General features: G+C 44.5%; 1 protein-coding gene across 3 annotated transcripts; it reads left to right on the plus strand.

Annotated features, from left to right (window-relative positions):
* The first annotated feature begins 357 nt into the window (after window positions 1-357).
* Window positions 358-24,662, plus strand: atrx (ATRX chromatin remodeler). 3 transcript variants are annotated; one of them, XM_029847349.1, is made up of 34 exons: window positions 358-616; window positions 2,643-2,704; window positions 2,779-2,828; window positions 2,916-3,037; window positions 3,109-3,189; window positions 3,303-3,412; window positions 3,495-3,562; window positions 3,667-5,654; window positions 5,773-5,845; window positions 6,083-6,261; window positions 6,339-6,503; window positions 6,600-6,714; window positions 6,818-6,917; window positions 7,159-7,335; window positions 8,104-8,245; window positions 8,331-8,440; window positions 8,764-8,910; window positions 8,990-9,167; window positions 9,650-9,787; window positions 9,865-10,040; window positions 10,139-10,256; window positions 11,164-11,294; window positions 11,610-11,704; window positions 11,816-11,955; window positions 12,667-12,826; window positions 12,939-13,039; window positions 13,881-13,989; window positions 14,068-14,245; window positions 14,349-14,540; window positions 19,517-19,666; window positions 22,213-22,329; window positions 22,779-22,874; window positions 22,945-23,073; window positions 23,166-23,393. In XM_029847349.1, the coding sequence occupies exons 2-34, from the start codon at window positions 2,648-2,650 to the stop codon at window positions 23,391-23,393; spliced, it is 6,120 nt and encodes a 2,039-aa protein (XP_029703209.1). In that variant the 5' UTR covers window positions 358-616; window positions 2,643-2,647. The 3 variants fall into 3 exon arrangements, with proteins under 3 accessions (XP_029703209.1, XP_029703210.1, XP_029703212.1); XM_029847350.1 differs by lacking the exon at window positions 358-616 and adding an exon at window positions 675-884 and having other exon boundaries at window positions 23,166-24,662; XM_029847352.1 differs by lacking the exon at window positions 358-616 and adding an exon at window positions 675-884 and having other exon boundaries at window positions 3,306-3,412.
* Window positions 24,663-24,708: the final 46 nt, after the last annotated feature.

Raw genomic sequence — 24,708 nt, forward strand, 5'->3', positions numbered from 1 at the left:
TTTTAGTACTTTCTGTATTGTACACCATGGGCTACCGCTGTAACGTGCAATTACCCCGATGTGGGATCAATAAAGTATTTTTTCCTTATCCTTATCCTTGCTCAAGGGTACCTCAGCATTGCTCTGTCCTGGCACCTTCCCATGCAACCAGAAGACCCCCTCCGCTTCTCAGCCCAGTCCACTACAGACTGAGCTGCCACCGCCGATTTATTTACGAGAATAAGAATAACCAAACTATTATTTGAATAATTCTGAGTGCGGGCCAGGCGATGGAGGTGCGAGACAAAGAAAGCCAGGCAGCCGCCTCCGACGAGGTGGAGAACCGGCGACACCTAGTGGCGAACTCGCGTCACAGCAGCCGTGACCAGCGAAAGTAAAGCTGCATAGATGCGTAGACAGTTTGTTCGGAACACATCCGGCGGTCGGCCTCAGAAACAACACTTTGTCTTCAGTTAAAAGTCTGCAAAAGCCGCATGTCAGAGGAAAATGTGAGGTTTTGGAGGGTTTTGTGATTTCGATGCGTTTAGCGAGAAGTGTTTTTCCCCAGGTGGCGACACATTCGTTCAGAAGAAAACACACATTTGATGCCAGGAGCGAAGAGGGCCAATAATCACCGGTGAGTATGGATCACTCGCACCAAGAAAGCAGGCAGCCAATAGGAAAGCTCCCAGGATTTAGGCTATATGCGCCATTTTACTGCGTCTACAGCCATCCGGCAAGATGGTCCCCTTGCTTTGTCTACCCTGACTGGAGTTGTTTCAATATTCCGTGGCCATTCTCGATTCCGTACCGCCGCACATCTGCATATTGGGCTGAACTGGTCCACCTGTGCCTCCAACAGAAGCTGTCTTTGTCATTCGAGAAATGTCGACGGTGAAAAGCCGGTAGGAGCACCTCTAGCCCTGTTTGTTTGGACAATCCGATATTGCATTGATGACTGTGCTACCTTAGCTAACGGCGAGCCTGCCCATTCCAGCCTAATGCCAGATTGCTAGCTAGCCAACTGCGCTAGCCGGAGTGGTCGTAGCCATTAGCCGCGCAACCGGCAATGTTTAATTTCGCACAAACGCAGATTTGCACGGAGACCTACGCCTCCCTGAACTATTGTCAGAGAGCAGTTTGCACGGGCAGGTGGGTTCATTTGTGAAAACTGTCACGACTGCGGTTGTATCGGAGCCATTTGCTAGCCGAGCGTTGCATTGGCACTTTGGATGTTGCCCAACTGCAGTTAGCGCGCGCTGGCTCCTGCCATGGCACGGCCAAGGAGGAAGGCCCGCGGATGCACATCTCGGTGCGTTCTGTGCACGGCACCGTGCGTGCGAAATGCGGCGTTGTCAAGTCAGCTTTTTATTTTCCTCAACGTTTGCAATATTTGCTAATGATAGCACGTCGAAATGTGGGATCCCCGATCGGCTGGAGAACCAAGTTCCTGTCTGGTCCAAACAGCGAAGGGCTGGCGGACGCGCAGAGGATCGGGCTCCGTTTGGGAAGCAACAGGGGCTTTTCGAACCTTTGTAGGCCCGGTGGCTGCTGACAGGACGCAGGGATCGCTCAGTTTGGATCGCAGCGATCCAATCAGCACGTAATGATGACGCAAAACGGCCGAATAAACAGCGGTGATTCGTGTTGTGCCATTAACTCGTGAAAGTGAACCGATCACACATTGCTGTTGTGCAATATTTGTCATCGATGTGCAGTAATCAGATGCTTGAGCTACGAGTTACAAGTGTAACGTCTGACTTTGAGCCCAATAATGTTTCCTGTGGCGGGTCTAAAATTTGAAGACAGTAAGTTTTGTCCTGCACAGCAATACGGTCCAATAATGCTCCATTTCTGCTGCTGCTCGGTTTTAAGCAGAGGATTTCAGAATTAGCAGCCTTGTTCTCACTTTTTAGTTTAGTTTTATTGGTTTATCACCACTGTCCCGATTAATCTACTGTATCAATAACAGTTAAAAAGGGCCCTGATGGCAACAGGCACCTTGAATAACCAATTATAGCACATTATTTAAAAGAGAGACTTAAGGCACCTAAGAGGGGAGATAAAACAACAGTGAAACATCTGCACAATAATGCAGAGACGGCACACATGATCAAAACAAACAAGCAACACACAATATAATCACACAATGAATCAGCACATCCCATAAACATTCAGCCATCGTGCACAGCCTCCATGGTCATGACACAAATAACACGCAGCCATGTGTTCGCGTGAGCAGGTGGAGTTGCTGACAAACCATCTTTTTTATTGTGGCTGTAAAAGTGGAGTATTTATACCAAGCTTTAATAAGGGTGGGAAGGGAGTGCACGTTTTGTATTTCATTAACATGCACACAGGTGGACGCTCGACACTATTGTTGATGCTGGAAATTATCAAATGTTTCACAGAGGCAAATGTTAAGTGGCAAACAAAGAGTCATTTGATCACAGTTGCACCATATGTGTGACACTGCAAGGTTGTTCTGCTTTGGAGGCCGTTTCAGCATGTGTTTATCTATGATTGACCCCGGTTGGCCAAAATATAGGCTGACAACCAGGCTAGAGTCCCAGTTTTGGGGTTGAGTGTTGAAATTCTTGCCTGTTTGTTCAGCAGCGCTCACTCATGTCTAAAAAGTGTCACATCTTCAACTATTTTTGCAGGTGAAATGAGTCTGCCATTCACTGAATTAAACATGGACCAAAAGGCACAAAGAGCTGAAGAGGTGAGCCTGAAGTTTCTACTTCTATTGTCAACGTTTGTGCCATCGTAACCACGTCTCCCCTGTGCACTCCTCAGCCTGGCAGCTCCAGTGAATTTATGAAGCCCTCGTGTTCTCGCAACAAGAGGTGAGGAACCGTCGCCTTCCACGCTGCATCCTTTCAATCGTTCTCTCGTGGAATATCATCGGACAATTATTTGCCCTCTGATTATAGGAAGTGTGCAACTGTAGTGAAACACACTGGACTAGATGAGTCTGACGAGTCAGCCCAGAGCGAAAACGATGGCGCCACCTCTGACAATCCCTCAGATGGCAACGCGGGCAGTGGATCCAAAGGTAGGAGTTATTTAAATATGCCACATTTGCCTGGATGGTTTTAAAACTTAAATGTGTTTAATCTGCTTTAGGCACTTTAGTAATGAGGCCAGCAGGGAATGATAATAAAGGTGCCATGAAGCTCAGAGTGGATTTCAAAAAGAAACATACAGGTGATCATTTTGGTCCCTTTCTTACTTTTTTAAACCAAAAGTTAATGTTCCCATGGAGGCGCACGTCCCTAAATCCTGAACGTGTTCGTCCTCCCTTTGTTTTGCGTGTGTAGCAGATGATACCCTGCAGAAGGTGAGCTGCACCGCCTGCGGAAGGCAAGTGAACCAGTTCCAGAGAAACTCTGTGTACGAGCATCCTGTTCTCAAAGTGCTCATTTGCAAGGTAGGAAAGTTCCGATTTCCTCTCTGATCGAGTTGAGTGACGATGCTCCGCAGTTGTTCCTCACACCCCTGTCTTCTCCCAGTCATGCTACAAGTATTACACAAGCGATGACATCAACAGAGATTCTGATGGGATGGATGAGCAATGCAGGTACGATTTACACCCACTGCTCTGTCAGTGCCGCTTTCATAGCAACAAACCTGCGATCTATAGGCTTCTGCTTCCCCAACATGGCTTTAACCTTTCATCTGTAGGTGGTGTGCTGAAGGTGGCAAGCTCATCTGCTGCGACTACTGCAACAATGCCTTCTGCAAGAAGTGCATCCTCCGCAACCTGGGCAGGAAAGAGTTGTCAGTCATCACAGACGAAAATTCAAAGTGGCACTGCTATGTCTGCCGGTCAGAGCCTCTGCAAGACCTGATCTCCAAGTGCAGCAGAGTACTGCGACAAATGCTGGAGAAAGAGGACAGCGAAAACAAAAAGCTCAAGAGCAAACCGGCCAAGGAGCACAAAGCTGTCGTGAATGGAAAAGAAGAGGCTGAAGGTTCAGGGACCATGACCTTCTCCTATAAAAGGCTGCACGTACCCAAAGAACTCTTGAAGAAAGTGAAGAAACTTGTTGAAACGACAACCGGTCTGAACAATACATTCATCCAGTTCATCCAGCAGGCAACCGTCAAGCAGGACGATAGGTCCATCAGGTATCGGCATTTGAAGGCCTTCAAGGCCGTGCTCGCCGATTTGAAAAAGGCCCACTGTAGTTTGGAGGAGGCTTTGATGTGTGAGTTCAGAAACACGGAGGTGCAGAACGGTAATGAAGGCCAAGACGCTATAACGCAGATCAATGATGACGTGGGAAAAGTTAAAGCTGAGAGCATGGAGGTGGATGGGGAGACAGCCGACAGCGCTGATGCCGCAGAGGAGATGGAGGGGGAGCAGTGTGAGGAGCCCGGCGGAGAACCTTTGGAGCATCTGGATGAGGAGAAGGAAGAGCAGCAGAACGAGGAGGAGGAGGAGGAAAAGCAGCAGGATGAGGAGGCCGAGCAAGACTTGAATGACGAAAAGGTGGCAGATGGCACCGACACGAAAGACTGTCAGTCAGAAACTGAAGTGATGCAGAACCCAGTTAAAACTGAACCGTGTGACGATGAACTTTTGCCAGCTGGTGAAATGTCCCTGGATCATGACATCATGTCTGTCCCCCCTTCGGTTCCTGAAGAGCTCTTTCAGATGGTGGAGAGTCTCGCAGACTCCACCATGCTCCTGCAGAACGACGCCAATTCTTTCTCGGACTCTGAGAAAAACGCTGACAACTTTGAGTCGAATTCTTTAGAAAGTCAGCGCCCTCCGCCCAAGGTCAAGAACCTCATAGTCAAACTGACCCCAGTGCCAGTCGTGACCACTTGTGGATCCAGGTCATCCAGAAGCAAAAACAGGGAGAAAGATGAGGAAACTAAAGTTAAGAAAGAAGAATCTGAGGAGAAGGTGGGGGCCAGTCCTCCAGCCTGCCGCCGCTCCAGTCGAGTAAAAACGACTCCCTTAAGGAAGCAGGCTGAACATATGGCCAGTGAGGAATCCTCCGAGTCAGAGGTCGATGAAAAAAAGAAGGGGAAGGCCAAGCCCTCCAAGAAATCTGGAAGTGCAGAAAAGGAAGATGGCTCACAGATGAAAACGGCAGAATCTGATTCAGATGAAATTCCTCAAGCGCTTCAGGAGAAAGCTGCAGCCGGTCACAGCACAGACGAGGAGCAGGAGAGCACCCAGGCTAAGAAGTGTTTGTTCAAATCAAACAACACTTCCACACAGGATGCAGACAAAGCGTCCAAACGCAAACGGAAGTCTGAAAGCTCGGGTTCAGACCCGGAGCAAAAAGTTAAAAAAGTGTCCAAGAAGAAGAAACAGAAGGATTCGGAGCCCTCGGACTCCGACCTGGAGAAGAAGCCGAAGAGCAGAGCGAGCGCAGCGAAGAAGAGGTCTGAGGGCACCAAGAAAAAAGATGCATCAAAAGAGGAAGATAAGAACTCACCAGAAAGAAGAGCGTCGGATCAGAAAAGGTCTTATGAAAAGAAGCACAGACGAAAAAGCTCCAAAGCAGCCTCGAAGCTGCAGACGTCCTCCAGCGAGGACGAGGAGGAGCTGCAGGACGGAGGCGATTCTGGAGAGGACAGCGACGTGCAGAAGATCAAACCTATTGTGGAGGAAAATCTGTTGGGAGGTGATGGAACATTCCACCAGTCTTCAGGTAAATTCAGGAACGATCATGTTGGTGGCTCCTACATGTGTTAGCGTAGCATTGCTAATTGTGTATTGTTAAATATGGGTTTTGTTATTCACACAAGAATGTGTTTGTTTTTGTGAAGCTGATGAAGCTGATGATAAAGAGGACATCTCTAAGGTTTGTGAAGACGAGGGCGATGAAGATCCTGAAAACAGGTGTGTAGAAGAGAAGATGGAATTAAAGGAACTTTAGAAACGGAGTCAATCATCAGCCACATTCAAACCTTAAACATAAGCTCCGATTTGAACTCTCACCTGCTGTTTGTTCACTCTAAAAATTTTAATACATTTATGTCTATTTAGGGCCATGATGCTCTTTATTAATACATTTTACAGAAATTGTAAATGTTATGACACAGATCTGCATCAGTTCCTTTTCTTTTTTTTCTGAAGGATTGCAAAGAAAATGCTTCTGGCCCAAATAAAATCAAATTATTCTTCTGGAGCTGAGAGCTCTTCTGATGACGAAGCAGAGAACGAAGACCTCAAATCCTCCAATAAAGTAAAAAAAGAAGATGATGATGATGAGGATGATGACAGCGACGACAACGAAGAAGAAGCAGAGCAGCAGGGTACTATTAATAAACTGACATCTCATTGGTTGCCCTCCTTCTGTTTGTTACCTGAAGCTGGTTTGCTTCTATTTTAGAAGGGGAACAATCGGAATCTTCAGGCTCTGATGTGGAAGTGAAGAAACATGGCAGACGCCACAAACTGCTCCGTCATAAGCTCTCGCTGAGCGAGGGCGAGTCTGGAGAAGAGAAATCTTCAGCTAAAGAGAAGAAAAAGGGGGCGAAAAAGTCAAAACAGAAAGGTCGGTTTATTTGATTGAAGTGATGCATCTAAAGTTTTAGTTGGAATTATTCTGAGATCACCAAAATGCTGATCTTTTTTTTTTTTTTTCAATCAGAGGGTAGTGACAAATCAGAAGAGTCCGAGTATGAGAAATCCGATTCCAGCGAAGAGTCCGGAATAAGCGAGGAGCTGAGTGAATCGGAGAACACTGGGAAACATCGGAAGACGAGGTGGGAAAGAACCCCCCCCCCCCCCCCCCCCCCCAAAAACAGTCTGGTAATCTCTGGATTAACCACCAGCCTGCTTTAACCACGTCCGTCTTTCTGTCTGCAGAGCTGCCGCCAAAAAGGATGAGGAGAAGCAGAGGAGTTACAAGCAAAAGAAGAAGCGACGCAGGATTAAAGTTCAGGAATCCTCTTCCAGCAACGAGAAGGTGTTTGAAATGTTGAACATTGGCAGCAGCCTGAAATGCTCCGAAAAGTTTGCTTTTCTCGTAGGCGTTGGAGTCCACATAGTGCACGTTTGGGGTCACGCATGACAAACAGAATGTTGTTTGAACCCAGCCCCGAAGCATTTTCTGAGGATTATTGAGGGCAGAATTAATCATAGAAAGTTTTTTTTTTTTCCTGAGGGCTGAAGATCAGAGAGCTGAACCTGCTGTTTAATTTCCACAGAGCGGCGAGGAAGATGACGACCAGCAGGACGGAGACGACCGCAAAGGCCGCAAAAAAATCCGCAAAATCCTGAAGGACGACAAGTTGCGAACAGAGACCAGGGATGCTCTGAAGGAGGAAGAGGACAGGAGGAAGCGCATAGCCGAGAGGGAGGAACTCAGGAAGAAACTCCGAGAGGTAAAAGGGTGTTTGAGTTCAAGCTTTTAGCTGGCTGGTTTTGCATTTGTTCAGAGACTCTTTGCAGCTGCGCCGGTCAGGATCTGCTTGTTTCACAGGTTCACATGAACTGGATTATGGTTAAAAGGTTTAAATAAAGTGATGAAGAATGTGAAAAAGAACTGATTTCCATATCTAGTAAGAACAAAATGGGAAGTTTTTACCTCTGCCAAGGAGGTCCTGTGACAGCTGGCATGTGCAAAAAGTTCTGATCTGATTGTAATGAAAGTTTCAGGAAATGTTGATCATGGGCCAAGGAAGAGCTGCGTAAAGTTTGGTGATAGGATTCCGTGGGACGTTGACCCTTGTTCTTCAAAAGTTCAGTGCCAAGGAGCTTTGATCACATAGTAACTTACTATGTTGTGTAGCCTTGTACACGTAGGCGTATCCTGTACTGTAGTTCTGGTGCTGATTAACTTAGGCAGGTTTTATCTCTGCCTAGATGGTTACATTTCTGTCAGTGTTTTAGCTCTCTCAGCAAAATAACTCAAAGTTATGAATGGATTTTATTGACATTTACAAAAAATATTGATAATGAGACAAGGAACAGATGATTCAATTTCGGTGATGTTCTGAATTACCAGCTGGATTCAGGACTTTTTTGAATAGGGTCAATGAGCTGTTGGCAGAGGTCTGTGCTCTACCATTCTTTTCCTGTAGTTTATTGTATTATGTTCTCCACCACAGTTAAAGGCACTGTTAAATTTCCGGCTCCTCTCACCATTTCAGGTAATCGTGGTGAACGAGTCATCACAGGTGACGTGCCCCATCACCACCAAACTGGTTCTGGATGAAGATGAAGAAACCAAGGAGCCAGTGGTGCAGGTGCACTTGAACCTTGTCACTAAACTCAAACCTCACCAGGTGGATGGTAAGGATGAATACACTTAGCTGTGCTGTGGGGCTGTGTTAAAGGAGCTGGTATCCAAGGTGGTTGCTTATTTGTCTTTTTCCAGGTGTGCAGTTCATGTGGGACTGCTGTTGTGAATCGGTGCGGAAGATCAAGAAGTCTGCAGGCTCGGGCTGCATCCTTGCCCACTGCATGGGGCTGGGAAAAACTCTGCAAGTATGAAGAAACGCAAGGAGCACAAACACAATTCTAACCCTGGAAGAGCAAAATAATTTAAGCTGCTCAGTGGAGAATTAAAATGATTAAAAAAAAAAAAAAAAAAAAAAAAGTCCAGTGTTTTCTCTTTGAGGCTAATTTCATCTGCTACAGTAATCACTAGCATCAATGTAAATGCTTTATTTTATTTTTTTTACAGCCATTGAGCAAACTGGCAATAAAAACTTTATAAATCTTATTTTTAGGTGACGTGAACCAGATTCAACTTTGACTTGCTGTGTGCGGGGGTCTGATGTGACTGTAGTTCCATTTCTGTCCTTTAGGTGGTGACATTTCTTCATACTTTGCTGCTTTGTGAGAAGCTGAAGTTCTCCACAGCCCTGGTAGTTTGCCCCCTCAACACTGTCCTTAATTGGCTGAATGAGTTTGAGAAGTGGCAAGAAGGAATGAAAGATGAAGAGAGTTTAGAGGTAGGAGCCACTAAAATCTGTGTGTGTTTGTGTTGTACATTCTTGAATTCTCTGTATTAATCTTAAACTGTATGAGCAGGTGACCGAGCTGGCCACAGTGAAGAGGCCGCAGGAAAGGTCATTTGCCCTTCAACAGTGGCATGAGTCTGGTGGCGTCATGATCATGGGTTACGAGATGTACCGAAATCTGACTCAAGGCAGGAACATCAAAAGCAAGAAGCTCAAAGAGACCTTTCAGAAGACGCTGGTGGATCCAGGTGCAGTACCGTTTAACAGCAACAGTTCTTTCATCATTTGTTGGTGGCAGGTTTGAATAGAATGGAAGAAATGTTATTAATCCTGACAGAATTTTTTCTTATATTATTTGGATCGAGAAGGACAGACAGTATTGTTTAATTTCTAAAAAAAAAATCTTTTTACAATTTATAGCGTTATACAACACTACATAGCTTATGTGTCAAAAGTGTGTGTGTAATATTAACTGCCCTAAAAAGATGCAGGAGGCTGTGCTCCTTTCGTGGTCGCTGTTTTCACAAAAGGAGCATCACATTGCTTATTTTCTTACTAAAAACACAGATGGACTGCTTGGATAATTGGACAAAAACACAATAATTAGTTATTTTGGAAAATTACAGTCCTTAAAATGTCATCTTGATCTATTAAAATGATTTTCAACAGGAAAAAATCAATACATTTTAATCTAGTCCAACTCCAAAGAGCCTTTTTCCTCTTCCATCAGGTCCTGACTTGGTGATTTGTGATGAAGGCCACATTCTGAAAAATGAAGTATCGGCAGTGTCCAAAGCCATGAATTCCATCAAGACGAGGAGGAGAATTGTCCTGACTGGAACACCTTTGCAAAACAATCTTGTTGAATGTATGAATTTCTACTTTAGCACCATATTGTGCGCTCCTATTGTGCCTAAAACTGTTTATCATTGTCCCTATTGTCAGACCACTGCATGGTCAACTTCATCAAGGAGAACCTGCTGGGGTCACTGAAAGAGTTCCGGAACCGCTTCATTAACCCCATCCAGAACGGCCAGTGTGCCGACTCGACAGCACAAGATGTGCGTCTCATGAAAAAGAGGGCGCACATTCTTTACGAGATGCTGGCCGGCTGCATACAGGTAATGTTTAAATGTCGGCAGAGATTCTTCGCTGTTGTTGTTGTTCTCTGTGACCTCCCCATATTGTTTCCTTAAAACAATATTGTTCTTCCCAACAGAGAAAAGATTACACCGCGCTCACCAAATTCTTGCCTCCCAAACACGAGTACGTGTTGTCTATCAGAGTAACCCCGTTACAGTGTAAACTCTACAGATACTACCTGGAGCATTTCACAGGTGAGTTATGCACAGATCAAGCTTCTTGGGTTTTTTTAAGTGTTGTGTTGAGTTCATCTCTCGCGCTTCAAACTTGAGTTAGGAGCCATTAAGTCTGCGTAATCAATGACAGAGATATAATATGTAATCCAACAGATGATTATAAGTAGGAAGCTGTTCTCACTTTTCCATCCTTGATTGTTAGGTGGTTAAACAGAGCGTCTCTATCCATGTGTGCATGTGGGGGAGAGAGTTTGCAGAGAACTGCAGGCCTAGTTCAAAACCATTCTTCCATGCTTTTAGATTAGAGAGCTGGGATGGAGGAAACTGAGGGGTGGGGGGAGTAAAAATGGCAAACGTGGGGCACCACAGGGTAAGTTAGAGAGAATCCAAAGCAGTGTTTTAAGCAAGGTTTAAAGCAAGGAAAGGAAAGCTGGTGTGTAAGATGAGGACAACAGCAGGAGGTGGCTCATTAGGCTGGGTTATCCACGGGACATTCTGACTGTATCTCTGGACCTCCACAGTGGAGTAGAATCAAAGTGTGGGTGCCTGTGGTCACATAGCATTTTAACATGTGACCTCCCAGGGTGGATGCAGCCATTACTGAGCAGCTATAACATTTACCCAGCCACAGCTACGTATTTCTTCTTTACTCATTGAATCAGGTATGATTTAATGTGAAATGAATTCTAAAATTATTTGGAGATTGCTTTGACCCCCCGCCCCCACAAATCTTAATGATTTAAACAGAAAACCCTTGTCTGGTCTCATTTTTAACCTCATTTCTTTCACTTTCTGTAGAAAGTGCTTTTTTTTTTTTTTTTTCACCGTATATTTGAACTTTCCACACTATATGTACCAGGGCGCCACGTCAACTGCATGTTGCAAACACATCTATCTTCATCATCAAACTCTCGCTCATCTGCAGGTGTGGGGAACGCTTTGGAGGGGGGCCGGGGCCGTGCAGGGACCAAACTCTTCCAGGATTTCCAGATGCTAAGCAGAATATGGACTCATCCATGGTGCCTTCAGCTGGACTACATCAGTAAAGAAAACAGGGTAGGCTGGAGGAAGCTGAGCCCAAACTGTGCCAAGTGCTGGTTCAAAAACTGGGAATCCATCAGGCTAATTGGCAGTGTTGACAGGCCATGTACCTCGGGTAGCAACCCATGTCAGTGCTACCCACAATTCACCAGCAGCAGCATATACCGCAGTTGATGTATATATTGTTGTGCAGGAGAGCTGAGGATAAAAAGATCGGTTTCAGAGACTTTTCCCCCCCTCTTCATTTCTACTTAGTGGTGTTTAATTTGCTGTTAACCAACACAGGACTTTTAATAGCTGGTCAAAACTCACAAGGTCATTTTCTTGCAGGGTTTCTTTGACGAAGATAGCATGGATGAGTTCATCGCATCAGAAACGGAGGAATCCTCTATGAGTCTGACATCTGAAGATGAGAAGATAAAAAAGTAAATTATTTCACCTTTTTATACCTTGTACTGCGCATTTGATTCAAGATTCAAAAACCTCTTTGTTCCCATTTCTCTCGGTGAACCTGTCTACTCCCCTTTCCCTCCCAGAAAAAAGAAACGAGAAAAAGGAAAGAAAAAGGGATCTGATGACTCTGATAGTGATGATGTGGAGGTTATCAAGGAATGGAACACCAGCTCTCGGGGCAGAAATGGGGAGGGTCGCAACAGACGAGCATCCGTAGAGGAAGGTAAGTACAGGGTTTGTGCTGTATGTGGGCACTTCAGACCATCAGTCATTAAAAGGCCAAAGTTGCTTTGATGTTACGTGCTGTGTTTACTGCAGAACATGTTTCTCCTAAACACTTGAAAATTTCCATGAGCCCCGTTGTTCCAGCTGAACTGTGCTTTTAAGTCCATTGCGGTTTTTCCATATGAAAGTTTGGATTTTTTTATTATAACTTTCAAGGACGGGCTTCATTCAGAATTGCTTCATCGCAACTCCCTTTTTCTGTTTTCCATTGAAAACTTTGGCACCAAACACTTTTTTGTGCCATTTCATTGCAAGGCTAAAGATGACATAAACCATTGCAGACTCCTGATTAATCGGACTCGACCTCACTCTGATAATACACTATTCCCAATCACCTGACCAATGATGGCAACTAAAAAAAATCTGTCTCGAAGACCCAGATACACGCACTTATTTTGGTTTGGAATATTGGCATGGGTGTGCTAATGCTTGGATATTGCAGTGTGTAGAAAAATCCAAACCAGGAGAACGTTGCTCTTTAGGTAATAAAAAACAGAATGGATGAAACAGTCTGAAAGGTCATTGCTTTGGAAAGGGTTTGTATCTACAGCAAAGTTGTAATTGGTAGTAAAGAACACACAGTAATAAAAATACTTTAGATTTTTGCAGTCTAATATAAGAGCATATTTTCTGTTCCTTTGATATCAAGCTCCTCAAGCTCCACCCACTGGCTCTGCACCAGGCAGTCCCTCCGCTGACTGGCACAAGGAGTTTGTCACTGAGGCTGATGCCGAGATCCTGGAGCACTCTGGAAAGATAATGATTCTCTTTGAAGTCTTGCGCATGGCAGAGGAAGTAGAGGACAAAGTGTAAGTGTGTCCGTCCTCCGTGTGCCCACAGCGCTGTGATTTGCAGCTTTACCCGAATGGAAACATCACAGTGACAAAGCATTTAAAGAGGCAGTTTATCTCCTGTCCCCAGGCTGGTGTTCAGTCAATCTCTCATCTCTCTGGACCTGATTGAGGATTTCCTGGAACTGTCCTGCAGAGCTAAAGATGAAGACAAAATATCTCCCTATAAAGGTAATGGCATTTTATGCCTTTTGCCTTTATCTTTTTTCCCCATTTATGGCCCTGTTGATTTCCACGCAAAGCGCGCCAAATAAACCTGCCTTAAATTACATTTGTTCAATGCGACTGTGCCTGGACTCTGGCTCATGATGTGTTAAACTTTACCCAGTAATCTGTCACAGAACTATCTGTTATAAGCGATGTTTTGTCTTAGAAGCTAACTGCTCTCTTATGGATCTCAAAGAGCCCACTTTTCTTGCACAGGGTTCATTTTTGTGGTATTTATTCTCAAGTCTTTAAAAGTAATTCTTCTACATCTTATAAAAATGTTAACAGTCTGATAATAGTGAGGTTATTTCATATGGAAATGCAGGTTTCACACATGTAAGACAAACAAAGTTCTTTGTGTTCTTGTTCACTCTGAAGTGCTAATTAGTCCCAAACACACGCAGACTCAAATGCGCACCAGTGCTGTAAGGTCATGTTCCTAATTAAGTTTCAGCAGCTGTTTTTACTTTGATTTTAAAAATGATTAGACCTTGACTTTTTATTCCACAAAAAAGTTTGCTCAAGGGTTTGTAATTTGTAATGAAAAGATCACAGCGCTATAATTGAAAACACACTGCAGTGCTGGTTATGAAGGCTGGCGGTAGAGAGGTCGCCATTGTGAAGGTTCAACATGGCTGGCTTCTTATCAACACAAACATCGATCTGCTGTCGGCTGAAACCAAGCCCCGTCTATTAATCCCAGGATCCTGTTGCAGGACCATGCCTGCCTTTAAAAGTTTATTTAGATTAAATCGGAGTATTAAACAGTCGGAGCGGACTCTCTAACTGTGACGTGCTTGTGAAGGTGATGGCAAGTGGTTCAGGAACATTGACTACTATCGCCTGGATGGTTCCACCAGCGCTACCACAAGGAAGAAGTGGGCAGAAGAATTCAATGACACCAGCAACGTCAGGTAGCGGTCCATTTAATGCAAGAGCTTCCATTGTGTGTATCCCATCTGACTTGTGTCTGCCATCTTGCACTTGCCCAGAGGTCGTTTGTTTCTCATTTCAACACGGGCCGGCTCTCTGGGGATCAACCTGGTTGCTGCTAACCGGGTGATCATCTTCGACGCCTCGTGGAACCCCTCCTATGATGTTCAGAGTATCTTCAGGGTCTACCGGTTCGGACAGCACAAGACTGTGTTTGTGTACAGGTTCCTCGCCCAGGTGAGACTAAAAACCGCTGTCGTCTCACACATGGCTCCTTTCTGAGCCTGCTGCTTGATACATTGTTAAAATGCATCCTTGCATTAATTGATCTGTCTTTCAGGGCACAATGGAGGAGAAGATTTACGATCGACAAGTAACAAAACAGTCTTTGTCCTTCCGTGTGGTGGACCAGCAGCAGATCGAGCGACATTTCACAACAAATGAGCTAGCAGAGCTCTACACTTTTGAGCCAGACATGGTGGATGATCCCTCTGAGAAGAAGAGAAAAGCAGCTACGCCCGTGCTCCCCAAGGTAAAAACTGCATCTTTGTAATATATAATCGCTCTCTGTCTTCACATATTGCGTATAAACCTAAAATCATCGTACCAACATATTTCTTTATTGCTCGTGTGCCTGTGTTTTATAGATGTAACATTTCTGATTTGAAATATTTTCCCTCCTAATTCTTACAAAGACCAGTGTGCACCTTGTAAAACCAGCACAGTGCTTCTTTTAGTGCTGTATGACATTTTGACTCTTTATCATCCGTCACTAATTGATGGATGGATCCTATTGAACGTCCCAGTCAAACCACTGACTGCAACTTTATAGTTTTCCAAAGGCCATGTGCAAAACAAACATGGAAGATTCTAAAAAAAAAAAAAAACAACAAAAAACTGTCATAAAAACTTGACAAAGGTTGTCCAAAGTTGCATGACTTGTATGTTTAACCCTCTGTTCCAGCTTATATCCTGTTTGGTGGTTCTGGGATCTTTCAGTTTCTTCTAGCTTCCTTTCATAATCCTGCACTCGCCTCTTCTTTCCTGAATGCAGGTGCTGTGTCACTGCTCAGACCCCATGGGGTTTAATAAGAACACACCGCCCTTACATGCACCATCCAGCCCCGCACAGCTGCACAGATTTGTCTGTTTACAACTATTTACTAAATACTCCTCTCATTGCAACACCACTGCCGTCCAGCTATAAACCGACAGCCTTTTTCTCATTCGTTTCTTTGGTGTTACTCCTGTCTTTCCACCCCTTCCCTTTTTGCGGTCTCCAGGTTTATTCAGATCGTCTCAAGTGGTTTCACCTCTGTTTTAGTTAAAGTCCACGGAAATCTGTAAACAAAATGATGGGAAAAAAACGTGTATTTAGGTTATTTGCTTTTTTTCCAGACAGCTGAGAATCAAGAGGCGTTCAGTGCACCTTACTGCAAGATCTGTTTTCCATTTGTGCAGTTAAAAAATGTCTTTAAGGTATTACAGGTGTGAGGCCTACATGAATCCATAAAGTCTGGCGCTCATACCTTTGTTCTCCTCCCTCACCTTTGTCTAACCCACTCTAGCTCTATGAAGAAGAGCAGATTGCAGTTAAAGTTCTGAGGACAGATGTGTTCACTGAGCCCCTGCCTGTCAGATGCGTGCGGCCTTTATGAGCCCAGTGACATTTCTGTGACATGGCTTTAAAGATAGAGAAGCTGACAGGCTCCATAACTGGCAGACCTGTTTTGGCCATGAGATTAACGGTGATGTGGCAGCGGTACTTGGAGTATTACGGAAGGAATTTGCCATCTGGAATGATGTGAAGATGAGTCAGACGCCCTCCATCACGTTCAGCCAACAGCACTCTGCAGAGGAGAAAGTGATTTGAGCCTCAGCAAAAGAAGCTCTGTTTAGATTTAGGTTGTTCAGCTAGAGATGACGTGCACAATTAGATTAAAAGGTGTGGTTAAAAAAAAAAGATCAGCATAGTTTAGAAATGGGTGGTAATTTGACATCATCTTTCCTTGAGTTTCTATGTGCTGCTAGTGCATCAAAGATCATATTGTTGTATCACACGTGGTCGCACAATTGTCGGTAGATTTTGTAAAACTCAACCGTCACTACATTTTTAATTCATGGATACATCTTGACTCAGTCCAGCTTACTTTTTAAGCCTTTCTCAAGTGTCTTTTGAGTAACACTTTGACATCTAGTCAGTAAATAATTGGCTACTGTGAAGTTTTCAAATGTTACTTGTTGCCTCCCTTTGTGTCTTACAATTGGAAGCATTTTAAGGCTCTTAAGTAACGGGATTTATGTCTCGTTCATAATGGAATTTCTTCATCACATCTAGTTCTAGTTTCAGCTCCATCTGTCCTGATTTTCTATCATCTACTAGCTTATTTACCATGGGTTTCTGCACTCCTCTATTGTCCCCTTTCTGATGTTCCCCCACCATCAGTGTAACCATTTGTTGGACTGACTGACTGTTTTTGTCTCTCAATGTTCAAAGCCAGCTCACTAAAGTTGCTTTAACTCCTGTCTGACCTAATGTACATGGGTTATTACATGGACCCCTCTCTTAAAGTTGTCTTCGGTGAAGGTAATTGGAGACAAAGGACAGAGGAGCCCCCCCCTAATGACAAAGAAGTTCCTTGGACTTTCAGACACCAGACTCCCCGCCCACTCTTCCGAGACGCCGTCACCTTCTTCCTCTCTTCGTCTCACATCTTTTAAATATGCCATCTGACTTCATGGATGTATATATTTTTACGCATCTATATCAAACTCTGAAAGTGTAGTACGTTGTATCTCAGTAGGCTTTAAGGCTTTTGCAGGGTGTACAGCAATGCTCAAGTCACAACATACAGCAGATAGCAACAGGCTAAAACAGGAAAACCGTAATATATTTGTACATAACTTAAAGGAAGTCAGTCTGACCTTCCAGGAACAGTCCCCTTTGCATTGTCTATATGTCTTGTTTAGCAGATAACTTGGAGTTATTTAGTCTATTTTGACAATATAACCCTGACTTTGGAAGGAGTTTTTCTATAATCTCGGGGAAGGCTTTTTTTTGTTGCCAGCATTCATGAAACGTGCCAGAGCTTGTTGGGCGACAGGTGAAGAGAACAGCGATAACAAGAGACGTTTGTGACAAGTGAAGACAAACCAGAGCGATGCGTCACTGCTTTGTCTTCTGTTGAGACCGTGTGGAGATACCGATGGCTTGCGTGGAACGTCCGCCTATACCACAGCGAGAGGGAGCGGGGGGGTCTGGGGATGGGTTTTTGGACCAAGACAAGAAGGTTGGAGTTTACACACCTCTTCACTTGGCTCGGGTCCTGGGGGGGTGAGTCAGTTAGGCCTGGCAGCACAGCGTGCCTGCGCCGCACCTGGGGAAACCCTGACAGAAACCCGGGCCAATACAGACACCTGTTGAAGAACTCAACAGCCCCTCAGTCCTCGTCTGCCCCGATTTCACGTCTCCGCCGCAGATTTATTCAGAGAACCGATTTCAGCGTTTGATTTATGAACCCCCATGGAGAGCACCCTCTAGGCGGAGGCTTGTTTCTATAGGAATGCAGAACATTTGTTACGCTTGCTTATGCGCTCGTCACACAGCAGTTTGTGCCCGTCGCTTGGCGTGCGGCTGTGGGAGAGGAGCTGGACTGGCTATGTTTAGGTATTACAAATATCCCAGCCGCTCACATTCCTGTTGTCGGGACCCCGTCTCGCCCCCTCTGTTGCCAAGGTTAATGCACCTGTGTGTCCAAAGCAGCTTCTGGCAGACATATTTTGAATAGATTTACGGAATTTTCTGATTTTTTTTTTTTTTTTTTGCTGTTAAATGATACTAAAGAAACTGCTGCTTTATCTCCTCTGGGTCCAGCGTCGTCTTCAGATCAGTCACCTCTTCTCTGCCTTTGTGCTGTTTGTGCGTAGCCACATGTGAGGTTGTAAGAGTTGTTTAGGATGAGGACATTGGTTTAATATGTATGAAAATGTTTCAGCTTGGGAAAATATCTGACTTCGAAGCCAAAAGTTCCGCCTGTGCAAAACCCAAACAATTAGTGTGTGGGGAGGGTGTTAAATTCAGACACTATATAGTCCTGAAGTCCAGTGGTAAAACGCATGTCGGTATCGTGCCACATGGCAAACACACCATGAGTCACATATATCAACACCAAAGCTTTCGTCTTGCTGCGGTCAAAGCTGCAGTTGTCAGAATGGATAAATGGATCAGAACCTTTTCAGAAAAACAGCTTTCCACAGGCCACACATTGAGTGATACCCCCCCCCCCCAATTTAAATCAAAGATCTATTCTTCTTATTATACTACTTTAAGCTGACTGTTGCTCATCATTATTCATTGAAGTTGTAATATTTTAATTATTTAGTTGTTTATTTGATAGTATACGATCATTAGTCAATACTTTGTCATTTTCTAGACTTTCTCTCCTGCCTGATATTGAAGACCTGGTACATGTTCGTTCTCGTTCGTTCTCCTCCGTCTCATCAACGTTTAACCATTTTTTCCCTTTAAAGAAATGTATTACTCAGCTGCTTTGGCAGATGTAATGTAGCGTGTACACACACGGACCCTATGGGGAGTGTACCATCGGGTGCAGAGTTCAGCGGATGGATCTGGAAAAGCGTGGCCATGTTTGTGCTTCCGCCCATTAATCTGACACTCATCACTCGCGGGGCCTTAAAATAGGTTCTTTTGGCAGCTCAATTCTCTCATTTTTGAGATCCAGTTACCATCTGGTCTGGTATTTTTTTGGTGGTTTTTTCAATACATTTCTCCGTTTGATCCTTCTGTTTTGCTTCTCTTTCTAATTTAATACTGGTGACTTATATGATTAATTCTGTTTGCAACCTCACACTAATTGTCACTGTTGAAACTGGAGCCCACCTGTGAACTGGCCCCATGTGAAGGTCCATGATGAAACGTGTATTATATTATTTCCAGATTCATGTCAGCAGAAAGAAAAGCAAACATGCATCAGAGCAAGTAATGTAATCCATGTTTGTGTGAGGAGAATTTAGCCGAGCTGTCTAAATTTTACTCAGGTATTGTTTTCAATAACAATGTAACCATGGAAACCAGAGTCCCAAAACCAACTTCATTTGTGTATTTATAATTTTACAGGCAGATCTCAGGTTTATATTATGATGTAATTCAAGTATTACACTGTAGGTCTCTCGCTCTCAAACTCACAAACACACTCACACACAGGACATTTAGTCAGTGTCTAAAGCGACTTATAAAAGCACTACCTGCATTAACTGTGACGTAAAGAAAAGTGTTTTGTTAAGCATTAAATGGCCACTGTTTGTGGCCATAGCTGATTTGAAGTTTGATTTGAGTTTTGGTGACACGAAGCACTTAATGTTAATCCTGGTAGAGGTCATCACAGATCAGGATCATTCTGCAGTCCACTTGCCTTGCCTTCCTTTGTTGGGTGGTTTTAAACACATCCTGATCATTCCTGTTCACTTGTGCTTCTTTCTCTGTGGTAGGATCCTTTTCTGGCTGAGATGCTGCAGAACAATAAGGACCAGATTGCATGTTACCATGAGCACGACTCCCTGCTGGACCACAAGGAGGAGGAAGCGCTGAGCGAGGAGGACCGAAAGGCTGCTTGGGCTGAATATGAAGCAGAGAAAAAGGCAAGAAATAAACTAATAATACATTTATATTATACAGTGGTTTTAGGACAAACTCTCCCTTTCACAGCAATAAAAATGAATTAAAATTCAGACTACTGAAAACAGCAAGAGAAAAACGGACCCAAAAACCAATAAATATGAAAATAAAGAAAAACCAGTCACATATCCAAACCGTTCTGCAGGGGTGAGTCCTCTTCAGCAGAGAAGGAGTAAGAGGACAGGGTTCTTGGCTCTGGGTGGGGAATGGAGGTGGACATCAGCGGTCAGTAGCAGTAGTAGATGTCAGTAGCTCAAGGTCTCAAGGTGATGGATGCATTTGGAATGGATTGGAAGATCAAGCACAACCAGTGTTCTTCAGGAGAAATAAGGCTGTTTTAGTGACATGTTTGATGTAGTGTTGAAGGTGAAGTGGGAGTCAAAGACGAGTCTTAAGGAAGTTGGTGCAAGAGGAGGGAGTCGGGGAGGTGTTGATGGTGGGCTTCAGCTGAGGGGTTTGGGCCTTTTATGAGGATGGAGCAGCTGTGTCAGTGTTTAGCTGGAGGATGTTGGTTTGCTTCCAGGATTTTGATTTCAGGCAGGCAGTAGGTGGAGATGGTGATGGATTTGGTGGAATTGTAGCTTTGGACATTGTCAGCGTAGTGATGGAAGAGGTGCAGCTGAATCAGTGTCAGTCACAGAGGTAGGACCTGAACCAGGTGATGTGATGGGACAACTCCAACTGGGAGAGGACGACGGTGTGGTTGATGGTGTCCAGAGGAGAGGACAGGCTGCTTTTTAAGGAGGGCTGTCGAGAGAAATTTAGAAAAACCTACTAGCTTTATTTAATTATAACTGCAAAAAGAGAAACGGCAGATACACGCTGTCTCTCTCTCTCACACACGTAATCCTAGATTCTAATTCACTCTAATGATTATTTTTCCTTCACTCTTCTGTTCCCTGTGTGTGCCAGAAGGGTTTCCTTTGCTTTTCAAGAGAATAGAGGGTTCCCAGTCACGGGGGGAAAAATGGAGGACAGCTCAGATTTGTAATTTTTAGTTTCCTCTTTTGATTTTATTTTGGTAATTTCCATCCTTGGTAATTAGACAGAAATGTACTTTACTGAGCCTTAATTAACATGACCTGCACAAGGATTGGCTCGTGCTCAGTGTTTAACCCGTACACTATTCTTTTATTCACAATTATTTACAATTATATTATTCGATAAAGTATGATTAGTCCTGCTTATTCTGGACAAATATGGCCATGAATGTCACATCAACCTTCAGTTTAGATTCTGTGTGGGCGTTGACTCATTTGCAGGTCATATTGAAGGGATTTATTAAGCAGGATTACTATGAGAATGATGGTTTAGCCACTAGATATGGAAGTTAAGCAGCTCTGGATTGTGGCTGTAAATACTAAAAAATATGGCCGATTCCTGTAAGGTTCAGGTATCTCCGGGCCTCAGTGTCTTCTCTTGAACTCTGTGGAAGAAAAACTGGACTTGGTCTTTGCTAATGTCATCACTTCTCTCGGTAAAGGTTAGCAGTTGGCTTTGTATGAATATCAGGTTTGCAGTCCAGGAAATGGAGAAACTGAGAACAATTGAGCACCCAAAGTGAACCCAGTCTTCGGTTTCACTGGGATGACTTCAGCTCCGCCCTGAGTCTGGTAATTGATTAAGAATTCAGATGCTGACTGTTGGAAATTAGGTCAAATATAGATTCTGCGTCTCCCTGTCTGACGAGGCTCAAAGTCTGCGAAACATCTGAAGATACAGAAGTCCAAGCTGCACATTCATGTGTCAGGAGCCAGGCTTCTTTTGAGATGCTTCAGATCAGCACACATCAATACTGGGAGGATAATAAGCCTCTATAATCCTGATGGTAGTTCAAAACACAGCGTAAAGGGAATCAAATTTAAGATCATTTTTGTCACCACGTAAACTAAAATTCACTGTGGAGATAATATGCAGGGTTTTATGTTGTTTTTAAAAAAAATAAAAATGAGGCATTAAGTGTTTTAGTTGCATCTTAAACATCTTTGGGTACATGTGGGCCTGCAATGGTTCCCTCCTGGAGCCTTCTGTGCTGTAGGTTTGTGGTTGTTTTGAGGTTTTGTACTGTTTAAGCCTGCACACCTGTCTCTGACCAGGTCCAGAGACCCTCACAGGCCCCTGACACCCACATCCACACACACACACACACATGCACACACATGCACCCACCCACCCCTACATACCGGATGGCCAGATTACAGAGCACAGGAAAACCATCTGCAACAGAGGCTCAATTACACACAAGCATCGGCATCCTACTTTACAGGGACAGGATTGTTTCAGGTCACTTTTCTCCATCTGTCTTTCTCTCACGCTCACACATAGTTAAGAGGAAACCATTTGAAGCCACTTGTTACCCATCATGGCATTAAAGAAGCAGCATGTTTTTGACTTTAAAGCGTTGTGGCAAAGACTGCCAGCAGGAGATCAGCTCTCGCCCTGTGATGGAGGACTTGTCCCCCTCTTTTATCAGACGTGTCACTCCTCTACTTCTGTCTTCATTTCTCAGGGCTTGTTAATGAGGAACAACTACCAGACTTCATATAACCCGATGGACATGGGCTCCCCTAACTTCTTCTCCTACAACGTGGACGCTTTGGTCTCCATGACCAACCAGCAGCTGGAGGTAAGTAATGAGCTCCACATGCACTCGTCCCACCCTCTCTCCCCCCACGGCCCGGCGCCCCACATTCCTGGGACCTCACTGCTAATTGTGACACCAGTCTCCTGGTCGTCATGCCCGCTCTGCCCCACTCTTCCACCCAACAGTTCATAATACCCCCTGTCTGGGGCAGCAGCTATTAATACGTGCTGGTCCATCTGAGTGAGGGACCAGAAGGCGGTCCGAGTTTCTCAAGCCGAGCTAACACCCTCGGAGCCCGGGGGTCATGGCTGTGAAAGGTCAATATTCAGACATTGTCTTTGTCAAAGGTTTGTGGATTAAGAGAGGGTGAGATTCCGTTCCTAGAAATCAGATTATTCATAGCAAACTTGGCAGATCAGAGTTTTACCTACTTTGTTGTCAAGGCAAGCCACTTACCACATCATTTCCCTTCTTTGCTTTGAAACTTTCAGAGCCTTATAAACCAGGGACGCCAGAAAGTCATCGAGGCCACAAACGCGCTGAAGGCTCTGCCACGAGAATCCCTGGAGGATGTGATCGCCAAAGTGGTGAGTTCAGCAAGTTTTGTTTTGACCGTGGCGAAGGGCCCCGTGCCTGAGCTGTCCTCTCGCACCACAGTGGAAGGAAAACCCGTCCCTGACGGAGAGTCAGGTCCAGTCCTTCGCTCTGGGTCGTCACGCAACAGTGGAGATGGAGATCAAGCGCAGAGAGAACGTGTACAGGGACGTTCTCAGCCGGCAGCAGGGGGTAAAACCACCTCAGCAACCCAGGAATAAGTACTCTTGTCCATCTTTAAGTTTGATTGGTATTTCATTGCCTCTCTGTTTGGTTTCTCACAGCTGATGACAGTTGTCCAGAAGCTGATCAACAACAGGAAGGTGCAGGAGCAGCAGATGGCCCTGGCCAACCAGGCCGTCTACTTGAACCAGCTGGCCCTGCAGAATGGTTTAATTGGAGCCGGCGGTCTGAGTCAGTTAGACCTGCTGGGGCTTTACCAGCAGCTCCACGGACTCCACGGCCCCCATCAAGGCATGGGGAAGAACCCAGGGCCCTCTAAGGGCCTTTAAGACTGGGAGACTCTTCTACAAGCCCCGATAAGCTAGCTGGCCCCTAGCGGCCCCGGCCGAGCGAGACTCGGTTCTCTGTAATGTGCTACGTGCACTGCTCAGAGCTGAGGTGAATTTCTGAACCGGTCAGAAGCGTTTGTAGGAGACTGCTGTCCTCTCAGGCCTCCACTGGGTTAAAATCTCCGTTTTCTCTCGTTACTTCAGCGAGAGGAGGTTGGACATAATGTGTAAATGTCTGTGTAAAAGAAATCCATTAGGAATTTCAACAGAGAAAAAAAAGTGTATATACCGCCTTAATGTTATTCAAGTTCTATTCTGGTTTTTTTTCATGTATTTAAAGACTAAAAAAAACAAACCCCTGATGCTTTGAAGCATTATTCCCTCCCCCCTTAAAAGAGGGTTTCTCCCATTATTTAAATTCAGTTTTTTATACTGTTTGAAATACCTACAATAAGTGAGTGGGACCAGTTTCATTGGTGGCCTCATCCTGATTATTCTCCCCAGTAGATACTACATCTATCAAAGCAGAGTCCTGCTTTTTTAGGGGGTAATACAATTGAGTAAACAAAATGTCTTTTAGAAAAGTTATGGCCTTACCTTAATTTACTGAAAAAATAGGTTCTGTAAAGTTCTGACATTTGTTAAGGGTCTTTTCTATTACGCTTTTAGTGTGTTTACAATAGTCGCTGAACATATTGGAATGCTTGTGTTATTCAGAGCTGCCTGCCGGTTCCTAAGACCTTTTTTTTTTTCTTTTTTCTTTTTTCAAGACCTCATTCTCATCGTCATGTGTCGTCTAGCATAGCCTGTGTGTCCTGTCCACCGTTTATGGTCCTCTCGCGTTGACCCTACGAGTGACTGGCTCTCCCAAAGCACAGCCAGCCTCAGAAATTAGACCGAAAATGTGGGTTAGGGCTGATCTGCTGCTGTGCTTTGTGAGATTATCTCCTGGATACTGTAGTTTCAGCAGGCAGCCCCCCTCCAGACTACCTGTACTCTACTTTGGCACATGTTCGCTTTTAAATACTTCACCTGGTGTTGCTGTTGATCATAAGGAATGTTTGGATTCCTCATGAAAAGATGCTTGTTGTCTCCTAATTTGGCTCCTGTGTTTGCACAAGATGTAATTCCATGAATTTAGAAAAAATGTTTTTGCTCTCTTTTAAGGATGTTCTTATTTTAGCAATTGACATTTGCCATGCATTTCACCTGCTATTATCTTGATAAGTATTTAATATAACATTTATTAAAGTGACCAAAAGCGTGAAATTGTCTGTTTTTGATTTCTTGGGATGTCCACATCCACTATCCTCAT

The sequence above is a fragment of the Takifugu rubripes genome, chromosome 14 (genome assembly GCF_901000725.2).
Source record: "Takifugu rubripes chromosome 14, fTakRub1.2, whole genome shotgun sequence".
In the NCBI taxonomy this organism is placed as follows: domain Eukaryota; kingdom Metazoa; phylum Chordata; class Actinopteri; order Tetraodontiformes; family Tetraodontidae; genus Takifugu; species Takifugu rubripes.

Excerpts from the sequence above, each read along its gene's own strand:
- atrx (XM_029847349.1), top strand. The coding sequence starts at position 2,648 with ATGAGTCTGCCATTCACTGAATTAAACATGGACCAAAAGGCACAAAGA. Across the intron at positions 3,190-3,302 it reads TTTCAAAAAGAAACATACAG|CAGATGATACCCTGCAGAAG; the intron begins GTGATCATTTTG and ends TTGCGTGTGTAG. Across the intron at positions 13,990-14,067 it reads AATGACACCAGCAACGTCAG|AGGTCGTTTGTTTCTCATTT; the intron begins GTAGCGGTCCAT and ends GCACTTGCCCAG.